General features: G+C 61.6%; 2 protein-coding genes and 1 non-coding gene across 10 annotated transcripts; all 3 read right to left on the reverse strand.

Moving 5' to 3' along the window:
* Positions 1–6174: 6174 nt before the first annotated feature.
* CTDSP1 (CTD small phosphatase 1) lies at positions 6175–11673 on the reverse strand. 6 transcript variants are annotated; one of them, XM_002712475.5, is made up of 7 exons: positions 11233–11673; positions 9774–9922; positions 9271–9372; positions 9108–9164; positions 8489–8581; positions 8183–8368; positions 6175–7729 (listed from the first exon to the last, which is right to left on the reverse strand). In XM_002712475.5, exons 1-7 carry the CDS (start codon positions 11297–11299, stop codon positions 7601–7603), a joined length of 783 nt encoding a protein of 260 aa, XP_002712521.1. In that variant the 5' UTR covers positions 11300–11673; the 3' UTR covers positions 6175–7600. The 6 variants fall into 6 exon arrangements, with proteins under 6 accessions (XP_002712521.1, XP_069926305.1, XP_051704142.2 ...); XM_070070204.1 differs by having other exon boundaries at positions 9759–9922; positions 11233–11529; XM_051848182.2 differs by having other exon boundaries at positions 9271–9375; positions 9759–9922; positions 11233–11509.
* Positions 8845–8901, reverse strand: MIR26B (microRNA mir-26b). The gene has a single exon (NR_162476.1). It is a non-coding gene; the product is annotated as a microRNA mir-26b (primary transcript).
* Positions 11674–14717: 3044 nt separating the features above from the next.
* On the reverse strand, positions 14718–22215 carry SLC11A1 (solute carrier family 11 member 1). 3 transcript variants are annotated; one of them, XM_051848049.2, is made up of 15 exons: positions 22076–22215; positions 21448–21572; positions 20655–20777; positions 20242–20361; positions 19500–19606; positions 19129–19199; positions 18874–18941; positions 18547–18702; positions 17894–18052; positions 17016–17100; positions 16811–16930; positions 16350–16499; positions 15900–15973; positions 15399–15552; positions 14718–15266 (listed from the first exon to the last, which is right to left on the reverse strand). In XM_051848049.2, the coding sequence occupies exons 1-15, from the start codon at positions 22077–22079 to the stop codon at positions 15187–15189; spliced, it is 1596 nt and encodes a 531-aa protein (XP_051704009.2). In that variant the 5' UTR covers positions 22080–22215; the 3' UTR covers positions 14718–15186.
* Positions 22216–24083: the final 1868 nt, after the last annotated feature.

Below are 24083 nucleotides of genomic sequence, written 5' to 3' on the forward strand. Positions count from 1 at the left end.
AGGCACTTAACCCAATGATGGGGAGTAGCGATAGAGCCTTTGGGAAGGGGTTAGACTGGATTAAGCTGTTAGAGTCCTCCCATGACGGAATCCTTGTGCCTTCATAAGGAAAGGAATGACCACACAGATCCAGACACACGCCTGGGCTCTTGCTACCCCAGGACCCTGCCAGCAAGGACACCGTCCTCAGAGGCTGAACCAAGGGGGCCTGCCCGATCCTGGATTCCCAAACCATGAGCCCAAAGAAACCTCTTTTCCTTATAAAGCTAGCCTGCCCCTGGCATTTCATTATAGTCCCACACCCCACCTGTAGTACATGAGTACTTGTTATTCCACACTTCTCAACACCAGTGCCAGCCTGTAAGAAAATCTCTGCCAGTTTGATTACCAAAAAGGAAAATGGTTATTGAGAAGATTTATGTTTCTTTGATTAACAGTGACATAGACCATTTTAAGACAAATTTTTGGGGCTGGCATTGTGGCAAAGCAGGTTAGGCCACCACCGGCAATGCCATCATCCCATAACATCGTCAGTTCGAGTCCCAGTTCCTCAGCTTCTGATCCAGCAACCTGCTAATGTGCCTGGGAGGCAGCAGAAGGTGGCTCAAGTACTTGGGGAAACCTGGGTGGAGTTCCAGGCTCCCGGCTTTGGCCTGGTCAGTCCTGGCCGTTGCAGTCATCTAGAAGTGGACCAACAAATAGACGATCTCTCTCTCTCTCTTCTCTCTCTTCTCTCTCTTCTCTCTCTTCTCTCTCTCTCTCTCTCTCCCTCTCTCGCTCTCCCCACCCCCGGTCTGGAACTCTGCCTTTCATATCAATAAAAAAATAAGTCTTTAAAATAGTTATATGTTTATGGGCTGTGTCTCTTTCTGTAAGTTTTAAAATTAATTTGTTTATATAAATTATTAAATTTATATGAATTTAAATTTATTAAATTAAAATATTAATTATAAAATCAATTTGCTTATAGAATTGTTCATATACTTAATGTATTAAGATGGACAACTTGTCATTTATGTTGCGGTTTTCTCTGGTTTCCCATGTATCTTATAAATCAGCCTAAGGAATTTTTTTTTGAGAACACAATGCTTTTAAAATTGTTTCTGATTTATTTGTTACATTAAACATCAAACTTGGAAAAATAGAAATAATAGTATGACTGGGGCCAGTACTGTGGTGTAGCGGGTAAAGCCACCGCCTGCAGCGCCAGCATCCCTTATGGGTGCTGGTTTTAGTCCTGGCTGCTCCACTTCCGATCCACTCTCTGCTATGGCCTGGGAAAGCAGTGGAAGATGGCCCAAGTCCTTGGGCCCCTGCACCCACATGGGAGACCCGGAAGAATCTACTGGCTCCTGACTTCGGATCGGTGCAGCTCTGGCCAGTTGGGGAGTGAACCAGCAGATGGAAGACCTCTCTCTGTCTCTGCCTCTCCTTCTCTCTGGGTGTAACTCTGACTTTCAAATAAAAATAAATAAGTCTTTTTAAAAAAAAAAAAAAGAAATAATAGTACAATAATAAACACTCACAGACTCAAGAATTAACTTGTGCCAAATGTGCACACACACACACATACACATATATTAGAGATTTATTTATTTGAAGGACAGAGAAAGGGAAACAGAGAGAGAGAGAGAAAGGGGGGGAAGATCTTCCATCCATTGGTTCACTCCCCAGATGGCCACAACGGCCAGTGCTGAGCCAGGCTGAAGCCAGGAGTTTCTTCCAGGTCTCCCAAGTGGGTAGCAGGGGCCCAAGCACTTGGGACTTCCTCAGCTGCTTTTCCCAGGCCATTAGAGGACACTGATCTGAAGTGGAGCAGCCGGGACGTGCACTTGCGCACACATGGAATGCTGGCATCATAGGCAGTGGCTTCACCCACTCTGCCACAACGCCGGCTCCTAAACACTTGTTTTCGAGAATACTTTATAGGCTGGGGCTTCTCTCTCTCTCTCTTTTTTTTTTTTTTTTTAATTATTTTTTTTTTGACAGGCAGAGTGGACAGTGAGAGAGAGAGAGAGAGAGAGAGGTCTTCCTTTTTCATTGGTTCACCACCCAATGGCCGCTGCGGCCAGTGCTTTGGGGCCAGTGCACCGCGCTGATCCGAAGCCAGGAGGCAGGTGCTTCTCCTGGTCTCCCACGCGGGTGCAGGGCCCAAGGACTTGGGCCATCTACTCCCGGGCCACAACAGAGAGCTGTACTGGAAGAGGAGCAACCCTGACAGAATTCGGCGCCCTAACCGGGACTGGAACCCGGGGTGCTGGCGCTGCAGGCAGGGGATTAGCTTCTCAAACTGAAATACGCTAAGGCCTCCCTGCGAGTCTGTGAGGTGCAGATCCTGATTTGCAGGATCAGGGCTGGGGCAGGCTCTGAGAACCTGCATTTCTTCTTTCTTCCTTTGTTTTTCTTTATTAACATAAAGAGAACAGATTTCATGTATCTCATAGGTGCAGATGATAACTGTATTTCCCTCCCTCCCTCCCTCCATTGCTAACTCACCTCCCCAGGATGCTCACGTGCAGGTCCTGGGACCTCCACTCGGAGCAGCACGCTCAGGGGTGGTGCGATTTCACCACATCAGCAGGTGCACTCTCAGAATCCACAGAGTTGCTTCCAGAGTGCCCCTGGGTACCCAAGTCCACTGATGCTCACGTCCCTGGTAGAAAATGACACAGAATTTGCATGGAACCTGTGCACATCCTCCCACACGCTTCACATCATTTCTAGTCTTCCTCTGTGTGTCTCTGCCTCTTGAAAGAATAACCACAAAATCAGTAAATCACCTCTAGGTTACCTATGAACTCTAACAGAATGTTCACACTATGTAAACAGTTGCTACATTATATTGTTTAATAATGAGGAGGGGGCCGGTGATGTGGTGCAGCAGGTAAAGCTGCCGGCTGCAGTGCTGGCATCCCATATGGGCGCTGGTTCAAGTCCTGGCTGCTCCTCTTCTGATCCAGCTCTCTGCTATGGCCTGGGAAAGCAGTAGAAGATGGCCCAGGTCCTTGGGCCCCTGCACCCAAGTGGGAGACCTGGAAGAAGCTCCTGGCTCCTGGCTTTGGATCGGCACAGTTGCCTCTCCTTCTCTCTCTGTGTAACTCTGACTTCCAATTGTTAAGTACAGAAGCAACTTTCCCCTGAATATTCTGTTTTTAACAAAAGTGAACTTTTTGTTGTCGTTGAGAGAAGAAAGGTTTCCCACATGGAAGACCTGGATTGCAGACCTGGCTCTTAACTTTGGCCCAGCCCAGTCCCAGCCATTGAGGGCACTTGGAGAGTGAACCAGTAGATGGCAGCTCACTCCGTCTCTGCCCATCAAATACATACATAACACTCTAAAGCACTTATAAATGTATCTGGTAAAATCAGTCAAAATATAAGCAGATGTGCAGTAACATATTTCCCTCCTATTTTTCTTTACTTCTTTCTCTGGAAGGCAGAGAGAGAAACAGATCTTCCAAATGCCAGGCCAGCCTGAGGCCCAGAGCCAGGAATTCAACCTGAGTCTTCCACATGGGTGGCAGGGACCCAGCCCCTGAGCCATCACTTACTGCCTCCCTCCCCACGGTCAGCCATAACTACTTTCCAGAGTATGCAAAAGTATAGAAACGTGGTGATAGTTCTCCTTAGTGGGAGTCTTCCACGTCACAGCAATGAACTTACCGGTGTGTCTTGCAGCTCTCAGTCTGTATAGCTCTCCCTCACTGTTTCTCAAGACCTCAGCTATCCTCTGCTATAGATGCAACAAGATTTATTTTTTAAAAAGATTTATTTACTTATTTGAATGACTGAGTTAGAGAGAGAGAGAGAGAGAGAGAGAGAGAGAGAGAGAAAGTGAGGTCTTCCATCAGCTGGTTCACTACCCAAATGGCTGCAACGGCCAGAGCTGGGCCGATCCTAAGCCAGGAGCCAGGAGCTTCTTCCAGCTCTCCCAAGTGGGTTCAGGGGCCCAAGGACCTGGGCCATCTTCCACTGCTTTCCCAGACCATAGCAGAGAGCTGGATTGGAAGAGGAGCAGCCGGGATTCAAACCGCTGCTCAGCACAGCCCCCCCCCCCATTAGAACAAGATTTATGTAACCAGTCCCTTATTGCTGACACATTGTTTCCAGTGTTTTGCTGTTACTAATAGTGATGCAGTGAATGATCTTATACCTATCAGGCTCCCTTTGCATACATTTTATCCACAGGGTAAGTTAGCAGGGGTGGCACTGCTTGACTGAAGGGTGTCAGCATGGTCAAAGTACCAAGTCACTCTCCAACAAGATTCTCCTGCTAGCAGGAGCTGTAGCAGGCCCGTGTCCTGCATCCTCTGGGTGTGTGTGTGTGTGTGTGTGTGTGTGAAAGCAAACAGGGACGGTCCGCCCGGTATCAGGCTCAGTTCCACATTTTCACAGCTGACATCTCCCAAGCCAGAAGTCCCGTGGCCTCTGCTTCCCCTGTCCCTGAGCCAGCCAGCCCGGCTTCCGGCCCGGTTTATCGCCTGTCCCACAGCCATCCTCCTCTCCCTCTCTCTGCATCTGCCCATCTCTGGGAAGGTGGCCGTGGTCTCCTCTTGGGGTTTCTTGTCCCCTGTCCCTAGAGTGGGAGTGCACGCCTCTCCTTAAGGTCCCTGCATGCTACCTGCAAGTAAAAGGACACTCCCTGGCAATACCTGCATTATCTGCACCTTCCTGCACGTGTGCGCGTGTGTGTGTGCGTGTGCGTGTGTGTGTGCGCGCACACGCCCCATGCCCTCCACCACTGATGCCTGAGGCTTTGCTCATGCAGTCGCCCCCCCCCCCCCCCCCCCCGTGCACCTCACTCCCACAGGAGCCAGACAGGGACACATGACCCCTGGGGCCCCTGCATAGCACCTCCATTCACATGAGGGTGTGAGCTCCTAGGGAGCAGAGGCCTGGCTGGCTCTGGCGCGGTGCCTGGCACATAGGAAGTTCCCGTATTCGTGTGGTTGAGTGAGCTGTGTGGTGAGAAGGTGTAGGTGGCGGCCCTGGGGAAGCCTGACTGTGGTCTCATTCAGACTTGGTTTCTGAGATGCAAATCCGGGGCCAGCAGTGTTTGCATGGAGAGCGGGAACCCTCCTCCCCTAGCCCCACTCCTGCTCCGCGAGGAGGCCAGGGGCCAGAGAGGATGGGGAGACCTCGCCCAAGGCTCAGAGGACCAGCGCGAACTGCAGGCTTCTCTCCCAAGGTGGGTGCCTCCAGGCTCTTTCCTACCAGGGCGAGGCGGGTGGGGGCGGGGCAGTGTCACACGCGGTGCAGACGCCTCTCCCAGGCTCAAGGTCACCGGAAGGCGGGCTTGGGGAATGGGAGGGGCTGGGGTCGAACGTTTGGGAAGGGGCCATGCTCCTCTGTGAGGGGGGAGGGGGTACCGAAGGCCCCCGCAGCCACACACAGGAGAGGGGGAGAATTAACAGAGCCCCCCATTTGTAGCCTCTGGGATTGGGGAGAAGCCAAGCGTGTGCCCAAGGGGTGGGGACGAGCCGGAGAGGCGGCGGGGGGCGCGGCCAGGCCCGGAGGCGCGCTGGCGGCCGCCAAGACTCGGAAGCCCCTAGCGGCCAGCGCGGGGAGGCGACGAGGGCGGGCCTGGGAGCGCGGGCGGACACTTCCTGCCGGAGCCTGGGGCTGCCCGGCCTCGCCGAGGAAGTGCGGCTCGCGCCGGAGGGGCGGGGGCAGGAAGCGGGCCGGGGCGCCGCCAATGGGCGCCGAGAGGCCGGGGCCGGGGGGCGTCGAGGCGCCGGCCCCACCCGACCGCTCCCACAGCCCTTGAGGGGGGCCGGGCCCCGCTTCCTCGTCCTGGTGTCCTGGTCTCGGCGGGACTCGGCCTCCTGGTGCCCCGTCACGTCTCCCCTGGGGACCCTCGCACGCCCCGCCCCCTCCCCAAACGCATTCCAGGGGCCGCCTCTGCTCGGCTTTGGAGTTGTGCTTTGCAGCTCCCAGTATTGAGCAGTCTGTGGCCTGGAATTTCAAGTTTGCAGAGATCAGACCGTGGAAGCTGAGAGAGGTAAAACAATACTGTACAACCTGGGCGCAGGCAGCCCTGACTCGCACTGGGAGCCCCACGAGCCTGCGGCAGCCCCAAACGATTTGCTGAAGCGAGGTCACACAGGTCACCCCGCTTCAGACACTTCCTGTCCCCCTCCAATCCCCAAAAATGACCACAGCAGCAAGCCGGGATGGGGGTCTCGCTTTCTCTTTAGTTGTCACCGCTCGGTAAGGCTCGCAGTCACAGAGAAGGCACTTAATGGGAAGGTCCCTCCACCCCAGCTGGCGGGAGAGGACACAGCGACATCTCCACCGGACTCCCCCTTGGCACTAGTACGTGGGTCCCCTTGACCGTCAGTCCTCCAAACCCAGCAGGTACTGGAGGGGCTTCCGAAACAGGGAGTCAGAGGTCCTGGGAGCCGCCCCAGCCAGCAGGGGGCGCTGCAGGGGGGGGGGATGACTTGGCACAGGGAGGGGGGCAGCTTGCCAGGGGCTCCTGGAGACCCCCAAATCCCACAAAAGGGTCCCACCTCCTGCAGACTCCCCCAAAGGCACCAGTGAAATCTGGGGTGGGTGGGGGAGGCACCGTTTAGGGGGTGTAGAGCACCCCCCCACCACATACACACTGAGCTGGTGGGTCTAGCATCAATGAATTAATGAAATGAATGGAGCAGAGGGGGTGTGAGGGACAGAGAACAGGGCCCGGCTTGTTCCATTCAGAGAATAGCAGTTAAAAAAATGTAAAAATCTTTCCCTCCCTACCCCCAGTTCCCGGGCCCAGGAAAGGGGTGAGAGAGGTGTCTTCGCCATGACCCTCCCCTCTCTCCTGTCCCTAAAAATCTATATACACATATACATATTTATATGGCACCACGGGGGGTCCTGCCTGCGACTGCATCCAAGCGCTGAGGGTGGTAAAGGCAGACAGGGGGAGGGCGTGGGTGATGGGGGACAGGAAGCAGCTCTCAGCCCTGCAGACGCTGCTGCACAGACCCCGCCCCCTTTCTCTCCTCCCCTGTCCCCGAGGCGAAGTCCCAAAGAAGACAGGGCAGGGGATGGGTCCTCCTGGATCAGCCTGGACTGCAGCAGTCTGGCTGTGGTGGGCAGGAGCTGACCCAGCTGGAGACCCTGCCCCCGGGGAAAACCACGCGAGGAAGAAGGGGTTCCAGGCAAGGCACTTGGTGTCCACCATTCCCAGGCTGGGAGGTCCAAGGCTCGGGGCAGCAGAAACCCTGCCCACCCCCACCTCCCAAAGCAGAACTGGAAGGGGCCAAGGGGCCCGATTTGGCAGCAAAAAACATGGCAGCTGGAGAGGAGACAGAGAGGGGAGTGGCAGGCAGGGGCCCCGGGGCTCCCCCTAGAAGATGGGGGAAGTTCAAAGGCACTGACAAAGGGGCCCAGGGGTACATTGTCCTTGCTGTAGCCTGCAGCCAGTTCTGGTGGGGAGACGCGCATTTCCCCCAAGGCACTGAGTGTGGCGCTGCTGCCCCTGGATTTTTCCGCAAAGGGCGCGGGCGCCGGCGCAGGCGCAGGCGCAGGCGCAGGCAGGGGCGCCTGGAGGAGTCTGCCTGTGCGGTGTGGACCGGGTCGGGGCAGGTCCTGGCCCCTGCGCGCCTCACTAGCTCCCGGGCCGCGGCTGCCTGAGCACCGAGTACACGTCGTCCACGCGGCTAAGTTGCTCAAAGAAGGGCAGGAGGTCGTGGAGTTCCGTGTCGCTCATGTTGTCAAACCAGGAGGCTACCGGTACCTGGGGAGACGGAAGTAGGGAACTGGGGGCGCAGAACCTTCAGGGCAGCCGTACGCTCCGGACACCTGCAGCCCACGGCCCTGACAGCCAGCAACAGCCCTCCACCTTATCGTGTGCAGAGCACTCTGAGATACCTATGTCATTCTGTTCAAAACCTCCATCGGGACTCACTCAGTCCTGCCCCATTAATAGGTGACAAGTGGCATTTCTCAATGCTCCACTGCCCAGGAGGGACCCCAGCCCGTGGCGGGGCCGCCTGTGTGCACAGCTGAACGGGATGATGAATGACCAAGCACAGGGCAGCAGCTGGAGGTGAATGAGAGGTCACTGGGTGCAGGAGAGAGGGACAGGGGGCCCCAGGGCCCCCAAAGCGGGATGAGGGTAGCCGAGGCAGCCTTGACCACCGTGAGCCTGTTCCCGGCTCTCAGCCCCTGCCCGTCCGCCGGGACTCACGGCGTTGTCCGGATGGAAGACATAGGAGGCAGGCGAGTTGTCCAGGATGAGCACTCGCCGCAGGTCTCGGCCCAGCCGACTCAGGTCCTTCACGTAGTTCCCCCGGTGGAAGACACACGACTCTCGGAAGAGCCGGGCCCGGAAGGCCCCCCACTTGTCCAACAGGTCAGCCACTGGGTCTGCGTACTGGGTAGGGGGTGGGAAGCAGGTCATCCCGAGGCCGCGGGTGGCCAGGTCTGTCCTGTTGTAGGCTGAAGCCAAGGGGAGGGCAGCATTGTCCCGGCGTGCCCTGGGTGGGGGGCTCACCTTGGCAAGGCTGGCAGTGAACAGCACGCACTCGAAGAGCTCCCCCATTCGCTGCAGGAACTCATCCACGTGGGGCCGCTTCAGCACGTACACCTGGGAGGTGGGCCAGTGAGGGGACGGCTGGGGGAGGCGGGGAGCCCAGGAGGCTGGTGGTCCCTCGAGGGCCCCACAAGGCCTGCCACCCACCCTCCCAGAAGAGGGTCCGAATGGACTTGGACTTCACCAGCTGCAGGTCCCGCCTGATGGGCATCACTAGTTCCCAGGTCCTTCCCCCACCTCAGGCAGATGAGACAGAAGCCCGGGGTAGGGTGGGGGGAGCAGCCCCTTCACCCCAAGGCTGCAGGGCACCGGCCCCCGAGCCAAGTAATGGAGAACAGGCTGGACAGCACACAACCTATCCTGAATTACTTGAACTGGGTCCCGGGCAGGGTGGGGCAAGGGGGCACCGAGAGTCCTTCGAGGAACCTAGTTCCCAAGGTGCTGTGTGACCCTGGGCAAGTCTAGCACCCTCTCTGGGCTGGTGGTCGTCCACCTGGGGGGTTCCCGATCACTGGGAGGAGTCTGGGATGTGGAAGGCAGGTGCCAAGACCCCACCACCGGCTGCCCTGGGGGCCCTCACCTGGTGGACCACCCCATCAATCTCCACGGGGATGATGAAGTCCGCATTGCTCACCGGCTGTGGGAGGCACAAGAGCTGCTGGAGCTGGCATGGGGAGCCAGGGCCAGGGCCCAGCAGAGACCTCCCGCCCAGGCCAGAGCTGAGGGGGCTGGGCGGCGCCCACCTTGAAGGAGCTGTGCACCAGGGTCTCGTCCAGGTCAATGACCACGCAGATCTTGTCTGAGTCCTGGGCCTTGGCCTCAGGGAGCAGGTACTGGACTGGGGTCTGCTGGGGGAAGGGGCGGGTTGGGTGGGGGTATCTTTCTCCTGCCCCAGTCATTTCTCCCATAAGGGATCCCCTCTGTCTAGGGACCGCCGGGACCGTGGGGACATACCACCCCCTCCCAGCTTTGGCCCCACCAACTCGGGGGGGGGGGGGCTGCGGCAGGCCCGCTGGCTTTCCCATGCAGAGAACATGCAAAAGCAAAGCTTCCAGCTGCGAGGGCGATACTCTTGGGCCAGAGGGCGCGCAGGCTAAGGAGGACTTGGCCTTGGCCAATGAGGGGGGCTTCCCTTACCTCCCAAGGTCTGCAGGTGTGCACCCACAGCTTCCTGGGAGCCCCTTCCCTTAAGCCCCTCCCTGCTGAGCCCAGGGCCCCCTGCTGCCCCCACCTGGCAGCCACACACCTTGGGGATGGCGCCATTCTCTTCCACCAGCAGGGGAGCCCCGCTGTGGGCGGGCAGGGCCTCCCCGTCATCCCGGCAGACGCAGCAGAACAGCGAGTGTAGGATGCCTCTGCTCCGGGGCTTCTGGGAAGCTGCCGACTTGTGATCTCCTGCAGCAGGGAGGCCCAGGTTGGGGGTCTGGGCACTTGCGCCTGCAGGGGCGGCCGGGCGTGCATGCGTGCCGCGGGGAGAGCCGCGGCTGGGAGGAACCAGCCATGCCCCTGCCAGGGGCCCCACCGGTGCCCGCGGCTCCCCCGCGAGGACGTCTAGTGTGGACACAGCGGCACGCAGGTTAGAGAGTGCGTCGCCTGGACGGGGTGTGCAATGTTGCTTTCTCTACTTCCTACAGCCTCCTTCACCTGACCCCACCTTACCTGAGCTGCCCCTGCTCAGGACAGCCAGGGCCTGGGGTCCGGTGATCCACTCCCACTCCTCCTCCATCCTCTCAGCCCCAGTGGGTCCGAAGTCCTCCAAGAGGCTGGGCCCAGACCAAGTGAGTGCAGCCTGCTGCCTGGGGCCAGTGTCCCGCGGCCATTGTCCGCCCCGCCTCCTCCAACCCCCCCCCCCGCCCCGCCCCGCCCAGACCTCCGACCCAGAGCCTGGCCTGATTGACAGACCCACCCCTGCCCCTGTCCTTTGGCCCCCGCCCCGGGCGAGCTAGGCCCAGGCAAGTGGTGGTAGAGGAAGACCTGGGGGAAACTTCCTGGCCCGGAGGGCCACTTGGGAAAGGGAGGGCACAGACCCCCGCCCCGGCCAGCGCCCCGGGGTGCAGGCTCTGCGAGGCGGTGCGGCTCCCCGGCTCACTGCGTGTGCGCACAGGCCCGGCACCCATGGCCTGCAGCCCGGGTGCCGCGTGCCCCGCGGGGCGCACGGCTCTCCCCGCGGGCGCGCCAGCGACTCTCCAAAGTGCTGCCCCCTCTCTGCGCCTCTGGGAGGCTCGGCACCCCCACGCGTGGCGGGCAAGTTTGTGGGTCGGCGAGACACCTCTGGAGGCCTCCCCAGCCCGCTGTCACCTCGGCGCCCACTCCCAAGAGCCGACCGGACCGCAGCCCACAGGGCGGAGCCTCAGCGGGTGGCCCGAAGGCGCCCCCTCGGCACCCCCCCAGCTCCCAGCCCCACTGGCGCCAATGGGGGGAGGGGGCGACGCCCGGGCACTGCGCAGACCAGCTAGGGAGCCCCTTCTCGCGACCCCTGCCTCAGTTTCCCTACCTGGAGCAGACAGGAGCGCTCAGCGGGCGCCAGGCCCCGCCCCGCGCCTCTGAGCCTCCCGGAGTTCAAACTCTCTGCCCACTCGCTCCCAGCCGGGCCCCGGCGGGCGCCCCGGGCGGCGGGCGGCTACTGCCCCGGGGGCGATCCCGGCCCTGCCCTCCTCCCTTTGCACGGCGCCGGGGCTGTGGCCCCCTCCCCGCGGCCCCCGTACCTTTGCCCCGCAGCGGGCCCCGCGCCTCCTCCTTGCTGATCTGAGTAATGACGGCCGAGCTGTCCATGGGGCCGGGCGCACTCCGCTCCGGCCGGACTCTGGCCCCGGCGCCCGGCCTCCCCCCCGGCTCGGGCCGGAATCGGGGCGCGGGGGGGAGGGGAGGGGTGGGAGGGAGGGATCCCCGCGAGCTTCGGAGGGGAGGGGAGCCAGGTTCTGAGGGGGAGGGGGAGGGAGGGGGCGCGGAGGAAACTTTGTTACAACATGGAGTTTCCTCCCCGCGAGGCGGATGCAAACATGGAACCCGGGCGCCGTTTCAAGGCTCCCCCTTAAAAGGGCAACGGCTTCGGCGTGACCTGGACTCCGCCGAGGCTTTCATCACTTCTGGGGCCGGCGCGGCTCGCGGGCGGGGAGGCGGGCCAGGCCGGGTTCCTGCCGCGATCTAGGGGGCGTAGCCCCCTTCCTGCCGCCCTCGGACTGGGCTGAGTCTCTGCGGCTGCGTGGCGGGCCACAGCCGGCCCACTGCTGCAGACCGCAGAGCGCCCAGGGCCAGGGCCCGCCCCGAGTGCCCACGCCGGGGAGTGCCCGAGGCGGGCGCAGCCCCACCTCCGTGCATTCCAAGGGCCGGGGACCAGCCGCCTCTCGATTTGCCCATCTGGGAAATGGGTTTAGCGCCCTCTTCGCGATAAAATGGGTCTTCTGTCTGATGGCGGCAGGGGCCACCTAGTAGGGGCGTCGCGAGTGAGCGTAGGCTCTTTGCTAGATGCAAACACCTATGCAAATCCACAGGATCGCCGTCCCCGCCCACCGCGGTCTCCTGGGGCCGGGGGACCCCAGTCCCGGGCTGTAAAGCCTGCAAAACCCAACTGCCTGCGGGGATGCTCCCGGCAGACTCCCGTCCAGCGGGAGCCGAGCGCCTCCCCGACCTAGGACCCCCGTGCCCGCGGCCCCCTTCCTCGCAGCGTGCCGGCCCCTCTGTGGTTACTGAGGGGGTGCCGGGGCGCTGGCTCGGTTCCCAAGTGTCAGCCCAGCGCCTCCCACGGCAGGCGCAGAGCCCCCCGGTGGGCAGATGCTAGCACTTTAAACGCGCCCCCCGCCAGGGGCAGCGGAGACGCACCCCCCGCGTGGCGTTTCCACGCGGGAAGCTCCGTGTCGTGGGGTCTTCCTTCCCGTTTATTTATCCCTTTCCCTCGAGTGCTCACAATTTAAAAAATAACCACAGCGCCACGCCGGTCAGCAAACACGCCTCGCCACTTCCTCCCGGCGGGCGCGTCCGGTCGCGTCCGGCCCCTCGGAGGGGAGCCGACAGCGGGGGCCTTGGGGAGGGCGGCACCGGGCGGGTGCTCCGCGTCCGGTGACGCGAGCGGCGGGGGCCGGGGAGGACTCGCCCGCTCGGCCCCAGCTGCGGCTGCTGCTCTAATCCCATCTGCTCCAGCGACCCCCTGCCCCGTCCACGGGACGGACCGGGGAACTCAGCTCCCAAGAACGCAGCGGCGCGCCTCCTGCGAAGGCACCAGCGGATTCCAGTCTTATTTTCGAATGCCCGGCCTGCACTGAGCCCGAACGGAAATGCTGGCGTGGGGCTGAGGGGACCCACACCCTGCCCCTGGCCTGGGCAGGGCGGGCGCCTCCCTCCTCGGCTTCTGCCGCTGTTAAAGGCGGGGGGGGGGGGTGTCAAGTCTGGCCTGCTGTCCCGTGGCGCTCCGAGGAGCTTAGGCGGGGACAGAGCACTCGGCAGGGCCGGACTGCTGAGCCCCCCACCCGCCATTCCCAGACAGGCCACTCGGAGCTCCCCAACACACGCCCCTTGTGTCAGCTCCAAGCCTTTGCGAGCCGCGTGTCCTGGAGGAGGACCTCCCCCTCCCCTTCCCGACTCCCAAGTCCTGGAGTCTGGGGCCCTAGGGTCCGCCCCAGCCTGGCGAGTGCTCCTGGGTGGCGGGCTGTGGGGGTGTCCGCCACCAGCTGCCCGTCCCTCCTGCGGCCGCTGGGAGGCGCTGTACCCACGCAGTGTGTCTGCTCCGCGGGTTTGCATTCTCAGGAAAACCTGGGGGCTGCGAATTCCGGGAGGGAAGGACACGCGCCGTCTCCATCTGCCAAGTGGGGCTGGGGTCGCGGGCAGTCTCCCGGGGTGTCCCCAGGTGCTGGGCCACTCCCACCCTCAGTGGACACGGGAGAGGGAAAAGGCCCCTCGTGCTCCGCTTTCGAGCCCGGAGATCAAAGCTGCGGGGGTGGGGACAGCCCCAAAGAGGCGCCTCCCTCTCTGCCAAGGGCTGACCTTGGCTCCACCTCACCATTAACTCTGGCCCCCAGGGCAGCCTTTAGCCGGCCCTCAGATGTCTTTGCTCCCGAGCTCTGGGCTGAATTCTCCGGGTTGCTGCCCATCTCTGGGGATCCCCCGTCCTGACTCAGGCCCGACTCCAGCCCCTGGACCCTCCTCCCACCAAGCGCGCCCACCCCACTCAGACCGCATCCTGCTGTGGGGTCTCTTGCTGGTCATCTGGTTACCCCACCCCCACCCCCCACCCCCCCGTCTGCGCGAGGGCTGCCATTTTCAGTTCTACACTTTACATCCCTGCCCACCTAGTCAGCACAGGGCCTGACACCCAGCTAATGCCAAGTGACTTGACCACCGCGGGAACAGGGGTGCTGTAGGGCCGGAAGGCGCCCTTCTTCCCCCAGCAGCACCCATGCACCCTCTCCTCCGACTCCCCCGGGTGCCGTCCTCTCCCGGAGACGGGGAGCGGGGGGGGGGGGGGGGGCTACTGACCAACCTCCGTGGTCGGCCCAGACGCGCTCCGCGCCCTCTCCTCGCGGGCCCCACTCGCACTGTTGCCCTTTTAAGAAAGAGGAAATTCTTCTCATAAACAAGCGCCCCAACCCGAGCGCGGAGCGGGCCGTCCGCTCCGCCGGGTCCCCGGGAAATCGGGGACACTTCCAGGCACAGCACCCGCCCCAGGCTCAATTCTGGGAAGGAACCGCCTAGGCCTGGGTCTCCGCAGCCCCTGGGCTGGGGTCCGAGCGACTGGAGGCTCCCGGAGGAGGGGCTTAGGGGAGCCTAGAAACAGTCTAGGGAGCGTCTGTAAAGTTCAGCCCCTGCTCGAGGCGAAGGGGTGCTCAGCCGTTCCCCGCGGCTAGAGGGGGATCCCCGCACCTCCTCGCCTGGGTAGATTTTGGGTCCCGGGACTCCACACCCGCGCGCTTGCCTCCCGTCGCTCGGCCGAGGGGGCTGAGGCCGAGGCTCGAGAGCTTGCGCTTGGGATGGTCCCTGCCCCTAGGGGGAGCCGAGAGCCAGCGAGCGGGGAGTGAGAAGCGGGGCAGCGTGGGAGTCGCGGCCGCCAGGTCCCTGGGGAGATGGCCAGTGACTCGGGCCTCGGAGGCACGGACTCTTGGGTTCCTCACGACCTGGCGCCTCCCTTTTACGACCCAGAAAACGGGTTGCAGGTAGAAAAGGATGCCCGCGGGCGGTAAAAGCGAGCCGGACACTTGAGTCTGAGCGATGTTCGTAGAGACTCCTTGCCTTGTGCGTTTCTTTTCCCAGGCCTTTGGGATGGGAAGTGAGCTGGCATTTATTTCTCATTCATCAGATGTTAAGTTAGGAGCCTGTGCCACCCCCACCCGCACCCCAACCCTTATGGATCTGTGCGGTCACTCCTATATGGCGATCAGTAAGTATCTAGGAGCGATTTTAAAAAAAAAGTCCCAAGTGCCGGGCACTCACATCAGTGGCAAGGCTGGCGCTGTGCCCATCTTACAGATGAGGACACTGAGGTCCGGAGGGTCCTCAGCTGTGTAACCTAGGAAACCAGAGGACCCTAAGGGCCCCAGGTTGGCCTGGCTCCTACACTCTCCCACTCCATCCTGCTGTGCAGCAGGCCAGTCTGCTCTGCCCTCGAAGCCTCCCAAGCCAAGCCGCGTGCAGGGGATCATCCGTGGGTCTCGCTGTTCTCCTGCTGCTCTTCAGGGAGCCCGTACAGGAAGCGCTGGTGGGAGCTGTGGACCAGGAAGGCTGCTCCTTGTGCAATGCAGCAAGTCCAGACCTATGGGAGGAGCGGCCGTCAGGGGGGAGGGGCCGAGGGCGCCCCAGCATTTCCCCCAGCCCCAACACCCCCACTCTGGGGCCCCCGCTCCTTGCCTACCCCACCCCCGAGGTACCCCTGGCCCTACTGTACCAGGTAGGTAGTGAGGCCCAGGTAGACGGCAGCCAGCAGGGCCACGAGGCCGAAGTAGGCAGGGTGAGGGAGGCTGGACAGGTAGCTGACCACGAAGTAGAGGTTGATGGCACAGATCAGCGCCATGATGGAGACACTGACAGCCTTGCTCAGCCTGGGGCACAGGAGGCAGACTCAGGACTGGCTCGATGCAGGGACCCCTGCACCTCCTCCTCCTCCTCCTCTTCCAGGGCCCACAGCTGGAGGGTGGGGGAGAGGGGCCTGCTGCCCTCCAGGCGCCACGCTGGCGGGATTCAGCAAGCGCAGAATCAGGGTGAGAATGAGAACTCAGGCAGCAGCAGGAGCCCCCGCCCCTGGACTCCAGTCCCGGCTCCCCCACTCGCCAGCTGTGTGACCCTGGGCAAGCTCTCCCGCCTCTGGGATCTGGCCATTCCTACCTCTGGGTGGTCGTGGGGACGGAGACAGGAGCCCAGTGCGGGGGGGTGGGAGGGGGGGACTCACCGGCTGTTGGCGAACTCTTGCATGAGGGCAGGCATGCTGGTGAATGTGAGAACGGGCAGCACAGCAAAGGGCAGCTGAGAGCGAGGGAGGAGAGCTTGCACCTGCCCTGGGAATGCAGCGGGAGGGGAGGGGGGATGTGCGCGCGGGGGGGGGGGGTGTGGGGGGGGACTCTGCCTCCTCTGCCTGCCCCGGAGCCTGTTCCCCTCTAAGCCTCCCAAGGCTGTGAGGCCGCAAAGCCAGAGAAGGCTGCCTGAGTTTGAATACTGAACCCCATGCCTCAGTTGTCCCCCTCTGTAAAATGGGGGGGAATGGTGATTCCCACGCCCTGGGGCACTGTGGGGATTCTGGGAGCCTTGCAGGCGGGCCCTGGCAGGCCCCGGGGGAGGGGGGAGGGGTCCGTGGGGGGGGGCGTTCTGTTGGGCTGGGCGGCAGGCGGGGGAGCCGCCTCACCAGCAGGCTCTGCGCCACGTTGAGCAGGTCGTTTAGGCCGGACAGGTCCCTCAGGTCCCGGAAGACGGCCACGAGCACGGTGGGCAGGATGGCGCAGGAGCGAGTGAGGAGCACGCGGGCGAAGCGAGACCAGCGCAGCCGCAGGAAACCCTGGGGTGGGGGTGCGTGCCAGACTGGGGTTCTCGAGGGGAGACCCTCTGTAGTCCCTCGGCCCGGTTCATGCCTGGGGACACTCCTGGGTCATTTCTGTCCCTAGTCAGTGGAGAGGGGCTGGAGGGGGGGAGTGTATGTGGGTCCCCTCCTATAGCCGGTGGCTGCAGGCTAACCAGGTCTCGGGCAAAGGCTCATGGGTTAGTCCTGGTCTGCAGCATCCCCCCAAGGTCACTGCCCCGCCCCTCACACACCCCGGCCCCCGTGTGTTGTTCTTGTCCTGGGGGCCTGGCGCTCGCCCCACGCCCCACCTCCATCACGAACTGTCCCGCGTAGGTGCCGGTCATGGTGGAGCTCTGCCCGGCCGCCAGGAGACCCACAGCCCAGATGTAGAGCGCTGCGGGGCCGAAGAGGCAGCCCAGGATCACGCCCTGGGGGGAGGGGGTGTGGTCGCGCGTGGTCCCGCCCGCGGGGGCGTGGCCCGCGCTCCCCGCTCACGTTCGCGCGCTTGCTTACTCCTCGGTAGATGTCCACGGACGCCGTGTGGTTGTCGGCGGGGAAGGTGTTGGCGTAGCTGTGCAGGCTGCTGTTGGCGCACAGACTGTGCTGTGGTCACCGGGGGCGGCCGGAGGGAGAAAGGGAAAATCAGACCCGCGCCGGCCCGGACCCCAGCTCAAATTTTGGCTGCAAGTCGACTTTTTCCTTGAATGCTTGAGGAATTCCTTGAGGCTTAAAGTTGAGAAGAGTTCGCAGCTTTTCTTGGCCTGTAAAGGCTGCGTGTGCGCATAGGGCGGGGTGGCTTGGGCAGGGGCCGTGGGAGCCCGGTTTCCACCAGCTGACCTCTCCCCACAGCCCTGCCCTGCGGTGGCCAGGGTTCTCCTGCCCGGGGCACAGAATGACACCCCGGGAGGGGCGCGGCAGAGCAGTGGCAGCGCCCAGGTCCCCCCAGTGTTGCGCCTGCCTCTGGGGAGGGGAGACACACAGGTCCCAATCCTTAAGAGCTGGGAGGACAGCCCCTGCTCCGTTCTGAGCCAGCTCAAATGCCACCTCCTCCAGGAAGCCTCCCGTCCCCACCAATTACGCTTCATCACCTCCTCTCTTTCCCAGGGCTGCTCCCACTCTGGACTTCCCCCTTGCTTCTGTTTCTTCACCCCCCACCCCATGTAAGCGGCAAGAGGCCACTGACTGCTCTGTCCCCAGGCTCCAGGAAACACCGCAGGCCACCAACAAGTGCTCATTGTCTGCTGAGTGGATGGCGGATGGCGGTTTCCTTGTGACCATGAAGACACTCAGGAGAGCAGGCTCATGCCTGCGGTCTGTGCCGGGTAGGGGCGGGGCCGCACACGCATGGGGGGGGGCAGAGGCATGGTTGCCGGGCGGGGGCTGTGTCTCACCGCGGCCTGGTTGGTTTGTTGGTAGAAGGCCTGCCCGAAGACGGCCATGACCGAGAGGTTGATGATGAAGGAGACGCACAGGGCGATGCTGGCCTCAATGAGGAAGTACATGTTGGCTTCGCGGACGTCTGCGCGGCGCGTCCGGTCTATCTCTCGAGACTATGGAGGTCAGCAGTGGAGGGCATGGCCAAAGTCCTGCAGTCACCCAGTGCCCCCCACTCACACTTCTTATGATTTCCCCCAAATCCCCATTCCTTTGCAAGTCCCTCCTTGGCTGTCTGGAACAGGCCCTGGCCAGTCCACCACAGTGACCAGTGAGGGAGGGAACACTGACCTCGGAGTCCCCCCCCCCCGCCCTGCCACGCCCCCTCATTCACCACCTGAGTGCTCTGTGCTGGGATAGTTTCTACCCCAGGACCTTTGCACTGGCTGTCCCCTCTGCCCGCAATCTCCCAGCCCCCTATCCATCACCAGACTTCTCAGTTGCTGCCCCCAGAGTTCACTTGGCCACCCGTCACATCTCCGCTAGGATGCAGGGTCCTTAAACCTCAGCTACCAGTGGGTAGTGGAGAACCCATTACCCTCCGTGAGGCTCCAGGCGCGGGGGCGGGGCCCGCACTGCTCTAAGGGAGGGGCCTCTCTCCACTGCTCACCTTGACGAGGGCCGAGTGCAGGTAGATGTTGTGGGGCATAATGATGGCGCCGACGATGCCCACGGCCTGCAGCAGCTCGGCCTGGCCGCAGCCCGAGCACGAGGGCAGGAACAGGCCCCGGAGCAGGGCTGCCTGCTCGGGCCGCGCCACCACGTACTGCAGGGAGAGCCTGGTCAGCGGGGATCGCCGGGGATCGCCCTCTCCCCATCCCGGCGGCGAGGGGGCGTGGCTAAGGGTCTCTCCCCGCCCTCTCTCCCCTCGGGCCAGGCTGCGGGGAGGAGAGAGCAGTGACCTTGGGAGACGCGGGTTACAGCTCTGGCTTCTCACCTCGTAGCCAAAGGTCAAGGCCATGATGGTGATAAGGAGTCCAAAAAACGCTTCCAGCTTCCGCAGTCCTAGGGGCAGAGCCGAGCGAACAAAGCCGTGACCGGCGGCTCCTGTCCTGAGCGCTTGTCGCAGGGCGCTGGGCCAGGTGCATGACAGTATCTGCGACCCGGCCCCGTGCCGGCTGCGCCGCTGGGTCCCCCACGCAGTGGGTGCAGAAACCCAAGTCTAAGTGCTGCCGAGCGAGGATACACCCACCGTAGTTGTCGAGGAAGAGGAAGAAGAAGGTGTCCACGATGGTGATGAGGACGCCTCCCCAGAGCGGGATTCTGAAGCCAGAGATCCCGGGTCAGCCCAGCCGGGTCCAGGCGCTGGGGAACCCAGCCTCTGGGGAGCAGCTGAGCCACGAGGCCACCGGGGGCCCCAGACGGCCAGGGCACGGGGAGGGAGCGCCTGTGGCAGGGCATAGCTGAGGGGCGGGCTAGACACAAGCCCCTCCTCGTTTCTGGAAGCCAGGACAGCAGCCCTACGTGCAATACTGGGGAGGGGAGAGGGACACGCGGGGTAGAACGGACTCAGAGGGTTACCCGGCCCCCCGGGGAAGTGGCGGGGGCCCACTGGGGCGGTACCGTCTGGCTGAGAGCAGGTTGAAAGCAATAGCCGTGCCGATGACCTCCTGCATGTCGGAGCCCACGATGGCTAGCTCCATGGTCAGCCAGAGGAGGATCCGGGGCACCTGGCAGAGGAGGCGGCCCTTAACCAAGGCGGGGTAGGGGTGTGCTTTGTCTCTTGTCTCACCCCTCCCCTCCCCTGCGGGACTGGGCTCTGGGCTAGGCTGGAAGATTGCAGGACAAATGCTCGTTGGAGCTCGGGAGGCAGTGGCAGCCTGGGCTCTGGCCGAGTGGGTGGCCGTGTGGGTGGCGGTTTGCACAGCGGGAGCCGGGCTTCCGGAAGCTCCGCAGTGAGTGCCAAGGGTGCCGCGCCTGTCTGATCTTTGGGTAACACCGTCTTCCCTTGCTCCTCCAGCCCTCCCAACATCTTTGTCACTAAACCCTTGCCTTAAATATCTTGGACATATCTGGAGGTATAACCTCTGTTTTCCTAACTGGACACTGGTGACAGCGAAGACTCCAGGGTCCACCGCAGCCAATGATTTTTTTTTTCCCTTGGCTAAGTCACTTGCCCTGATTCTCATTGCCTCGCTGCCCCTCTCCGTCTGTGCGTGATCAGTTTGAACCTCAGGCTTTTCATCAAACGGATTGTGCTGGCCCAGGGGAGGGACGCGTTTACTTGATCATGGAAGCCGTGGTGCTGCACCTGCAGGTGCTCCCTGTGCTGCCCCGCCCCCCGCCCTCCCCCCGCCCCGCTCACCTTAGGGTAGTAGAGGTGGCAGATCTCGCCCAAGTCCTTTCCCGTCACCACACCTAGCCGGGCAGCCAGTCGCTGGCACAGCAAGCCCAACACGGTGGCCCAGAGCAGGACCCAGAGTAGCTGTGACAAGGCAGGGGGAGGCCTTGAGCCAAAGGCGTGAGTCTCAGAGAGCCCTGGCTTGTGGCACTCTGTGCGGAGAGGGTGGAGGGGATGGAGGGAGACCAATCCCCCCACCCCACCTCCCTCTCTTGCAAGGTGGCCCTGGAGACCCTTCTCTGGCCCCTGGAACTTAACCCCTGCCCCTAGGAAGTCCATTCTGGGAAACACAGCCAGCCGGGGTGCCGGTGTCCACCCACTTGGCCTGCTCAGCTCCCTCCCCAGGGCACCCTCATCCAGACTCCCGACTCAGTCACTTTGAATCCAGCCGCGGCGCCGGCCTGAAGATCCGACTCGATGTTCCCGGGATCCAGGAAAGCGATGCTCATGAGAAAGCCAGGCCCGGTGAAGGCCCACAGCTTCCGCAGGCTGAACGTGCCCTGTGGAGGGGAGGGGTCCTGGCTCTGGGGGCGGTAGCAGCCCGCCTCAGCCAGCCCACCCCCTCCCTGCCTTCGCACCATCCAGCGGGTGGAGGAGCCGGCAGGATCCGCTGAGTCACGGAGGATCTGCCTTCTGGATCTCACACTCAGCAATCTCAGCAGTGGCCTGCACTTGACCTGCCTGCTTTTGTGGCCTTGACTCAGCGCCTCCAGGAAGGGGAAGGGGTTTCCAGAGCCCAGCCCCGCTGGCTGGTCCAGCACCCCCACCCCTGCCCAGCCCCTTCTCAGGCCACAGGCCCCCAGCCCATCAGGGGCTTGGCTGGCCAGCCTAGGAATCTGCAGAAGATTCTGGAAGTGCAGGGTCATGCACAGCACTGTCCCTTGTCTGGGGCCTTTCCCTTAATGCTGAGACAAGTGCTGGAGGCCCCAAGCCCAGCTCACCCCAAGCCCCTTGCTCTCCCAGGGAAAGCTGAGATTAGCTTGGTCAGTTTTAGACAAATGCTGAGCAGCCCAGATAGGTGCTGGAGGGCACAGTCACTGCTGCTCGGATCCCAGAGGGACTGCCCCAATGGCAGGCAGCGGCCCTCTTCCCGCCCGTGAGGACCCAGGGGGTCCTGCAGTGGCTGAAACCTCCCCCAGCCCCACCGCCAGGGGTTTCCCGAATTCGCACCGATTCTGTGTCTGGGATGGCGATCTTCTGGCTCAAGTAGGTTCCTCCGGGAGGCGCTCGCTCTGGCCCTGGGCTTGGCGGGCTGGAGATGGAGCCATAGCTCGGCTTTGAGGCACCTCTGTCGCCTGCACGGGGCGCCCAGAAGGCATGGTGAGCGCCTTGCCTCTTTCTGGCAGCCCAGGGTTCAAGCCACCTGCTCCCTTCCCCCACCTCCTCCTGGCAGAGTGGAGAAGAAATCAAAGTCCCTGACCTCGACCTTGGGTCCATCACTGCTACCCTTGGAGCGCATGTGCCGGAGAACAGGTGGGCAGTGGGTCTCACCTCTCAGAGGATGTGAGAGGGGCTCTGGGCTCTGGGAAAGAGCTCTGGCCGCCGTGTCTGCCCCTGAGCCTGGCCCTCTGCCTCTTCCAGCAGACAAGCAAGTTCCCGGGGCCCTGATCCCTGAGAGCAGACAAGCGGGAGCCACCAAGGACCCACCCCCAGCGCATCTGGAGTCAGAACTGTCGTCCAGACCAGGACTCCGGGGGGGACCAGGGACCTCTCTGCCTCCACAAGTCTCCCCCAGACCTGGTCTCCTCCTCCACCCTGGCCCCTCCATCAGGTCCTGTCCCCGGAGGCCACTACTCACCCATGATGAGAACACAGGCCCCCAGGCCTCTCTAAGGGGGGGCGCGGGCTGGACAGCTCTTGAGGCGTCAGCCCCTCTCCGGGTGCTGGGCTGCGTGAATGAATGTGTGCGCCCACAGCCCGCACCCACCCTCCGCTGGGTTCCCATGGCTTGCGTCACCAGGAGAGGACATTCGCGCAGTCACTGCTCGGGGTGTTGTGAAACGCTTGCCCAAGGCAGAAGTGGGGAGCTGTGGAGGAAGGGTCGGGCACCCACAGTGTGGACTCGCGTTCCCCTCCCGATCTGCCCTCTGCCCTACAGACCTCTGGCCCCCTTCTCGGCCTCCCGGGTTTGCGCTGATTTCATGTCCACATCTCATGATCACACCAGCGCCATCGCCACCTGCGTGGTCGGGGTCAGGCTGTTCCTCTCCAACCTGTTCAGCCCCAAGGCCACTTCATGTGAGGAGGGGAGTCCTCATGGCTGCCTGGGTCTCAGTTTCCCTTTGGGGACTCTGAGGAAAACACCTTCCAGGCACGGCCGCAAGGGTGTGCGTTCAGGACTGGGATGTCCTTGGGGGGAATGGCCATTGGGGTTCTGGTTCCAGTTCTGCCATTGATTTGCTCTTGTTGGATCCTGTCTGCTCTTGGAGTTTGTTTCTTCCATTAAGGGATCGCACCAGCCAAGACACGCTCAGATCAGGACACTCAGATCCACTAGGAGACGCATTGGGAGGAGGAAGAACCGTGCTAACTCATGGTGCAGGACAAACCCTGTGAGGCACAGAGTTGGGGGGACAATAGGGCACGGTGGAGACTATGGCAAAGCATAGGTCGTATACCTTCAGGAAAGGGCAGTGCCGGCAGGGTGTTGGCCAGCTGCTGTCAGGCAGGAATGTGGGCGCAATGTTTCATATCTTCCGATTGGTCAAGGATGCTGGAAAATTCTGGAATTTTGTGCAATATGGTCATGGATGGCTTACCACAAAGCCTACATTCTGATATGTGTCATTAGGTGAGTTCATGGCTGTGCAAACATCACATTCTGTGCTTATACAACAAATGAGATGGTTACAGTGTCACAGGATGCTGTAATCAAATAGGGCTATCGGGCTAAGTGCAACTCGTCATTGGCCAAAACATGTGTGACGATACGTACTTTTTAAAAATTTTTATTAAAGATATTTCTATTTATTTGAAAGGCAGAGTTACAGAGAGAGAGAGAGAGAGAGAGAGAGAGAGGTCTTCCATCTGCTGATTCACTTCCCAAATGGCCACAACAGCCAGGGCTGGGCCTGGAACTCCATCTAGGTCTCTCAAGGGTGCAGGGGCCCAAGCGCTGGACCGTCTTCCACTGCTTTCCAAGGAGCGTTAGTAGGGAGCTGAATCAGAAGTGGAGCAGCCAGGACTGGAACCATGCTCGTATGGGATGCCAGCATCGCAAGCTTCAGTTTAACCTGCTGTGCCACAACGTTGGCCTCTGAATGTGCTTTTTTTTTTTTTTTAATTAAGCTAAAAAAAAAAATAGGAAATATGAAGTCATCCAAGCAAAACTCAGCCATGGCCTGGATTTCTCTGGAGAGCTGTCAGCCTCCCCTTGGGAGAAGCACCGGTCAAGACCCATGTCTCCTCCGCCGCCCACTTCCTCTTCCAGGCGCCTCTCCCACAGCCTTCCTTTCTGCTAGAAGTGTCAGACCTGAATCATCCCGGGGTTTCCAACTCTTCAGTGGGAACCACAGCACTCAGAAAATCAGTGTGTGACAACCCAGAAACGCGTCCATCTCATCTCTCCCTGGTGCCCGGCACGCCACACCTCAGTGATTTTCTTTCTTTTCTTCTTTTTTTTATTTTTATTTATTTTATTTGAAAGTTACTTACACACAGAGAGAAGAAGAGGTAGAGAGAGAGAGAGAGAGAGAGAGAGAGAGAGAGAGGTCTTCCATCTGCTGGTTACTCCCCCAATTGGCCGCAATGGCCGAAGCTGTGACGATCCGAAGCCGGGAGCCAGGAGCTTCTTCCTGGTCTCCCAC

This window comes from Oryctolagus cuniculus, chromosome 3 (genome assembly GCF_964237555.1).
Source record: "Oryctolagus cuniculus chromosome 3, mOryCun1.1, whole genome shotgun sequence".
NCBI lineage: Eukaryota > Metazoa > Chordata > Mammalia > Lagomorpha > Leporidae > Oryctolagus > Oryctolagus cuniculus.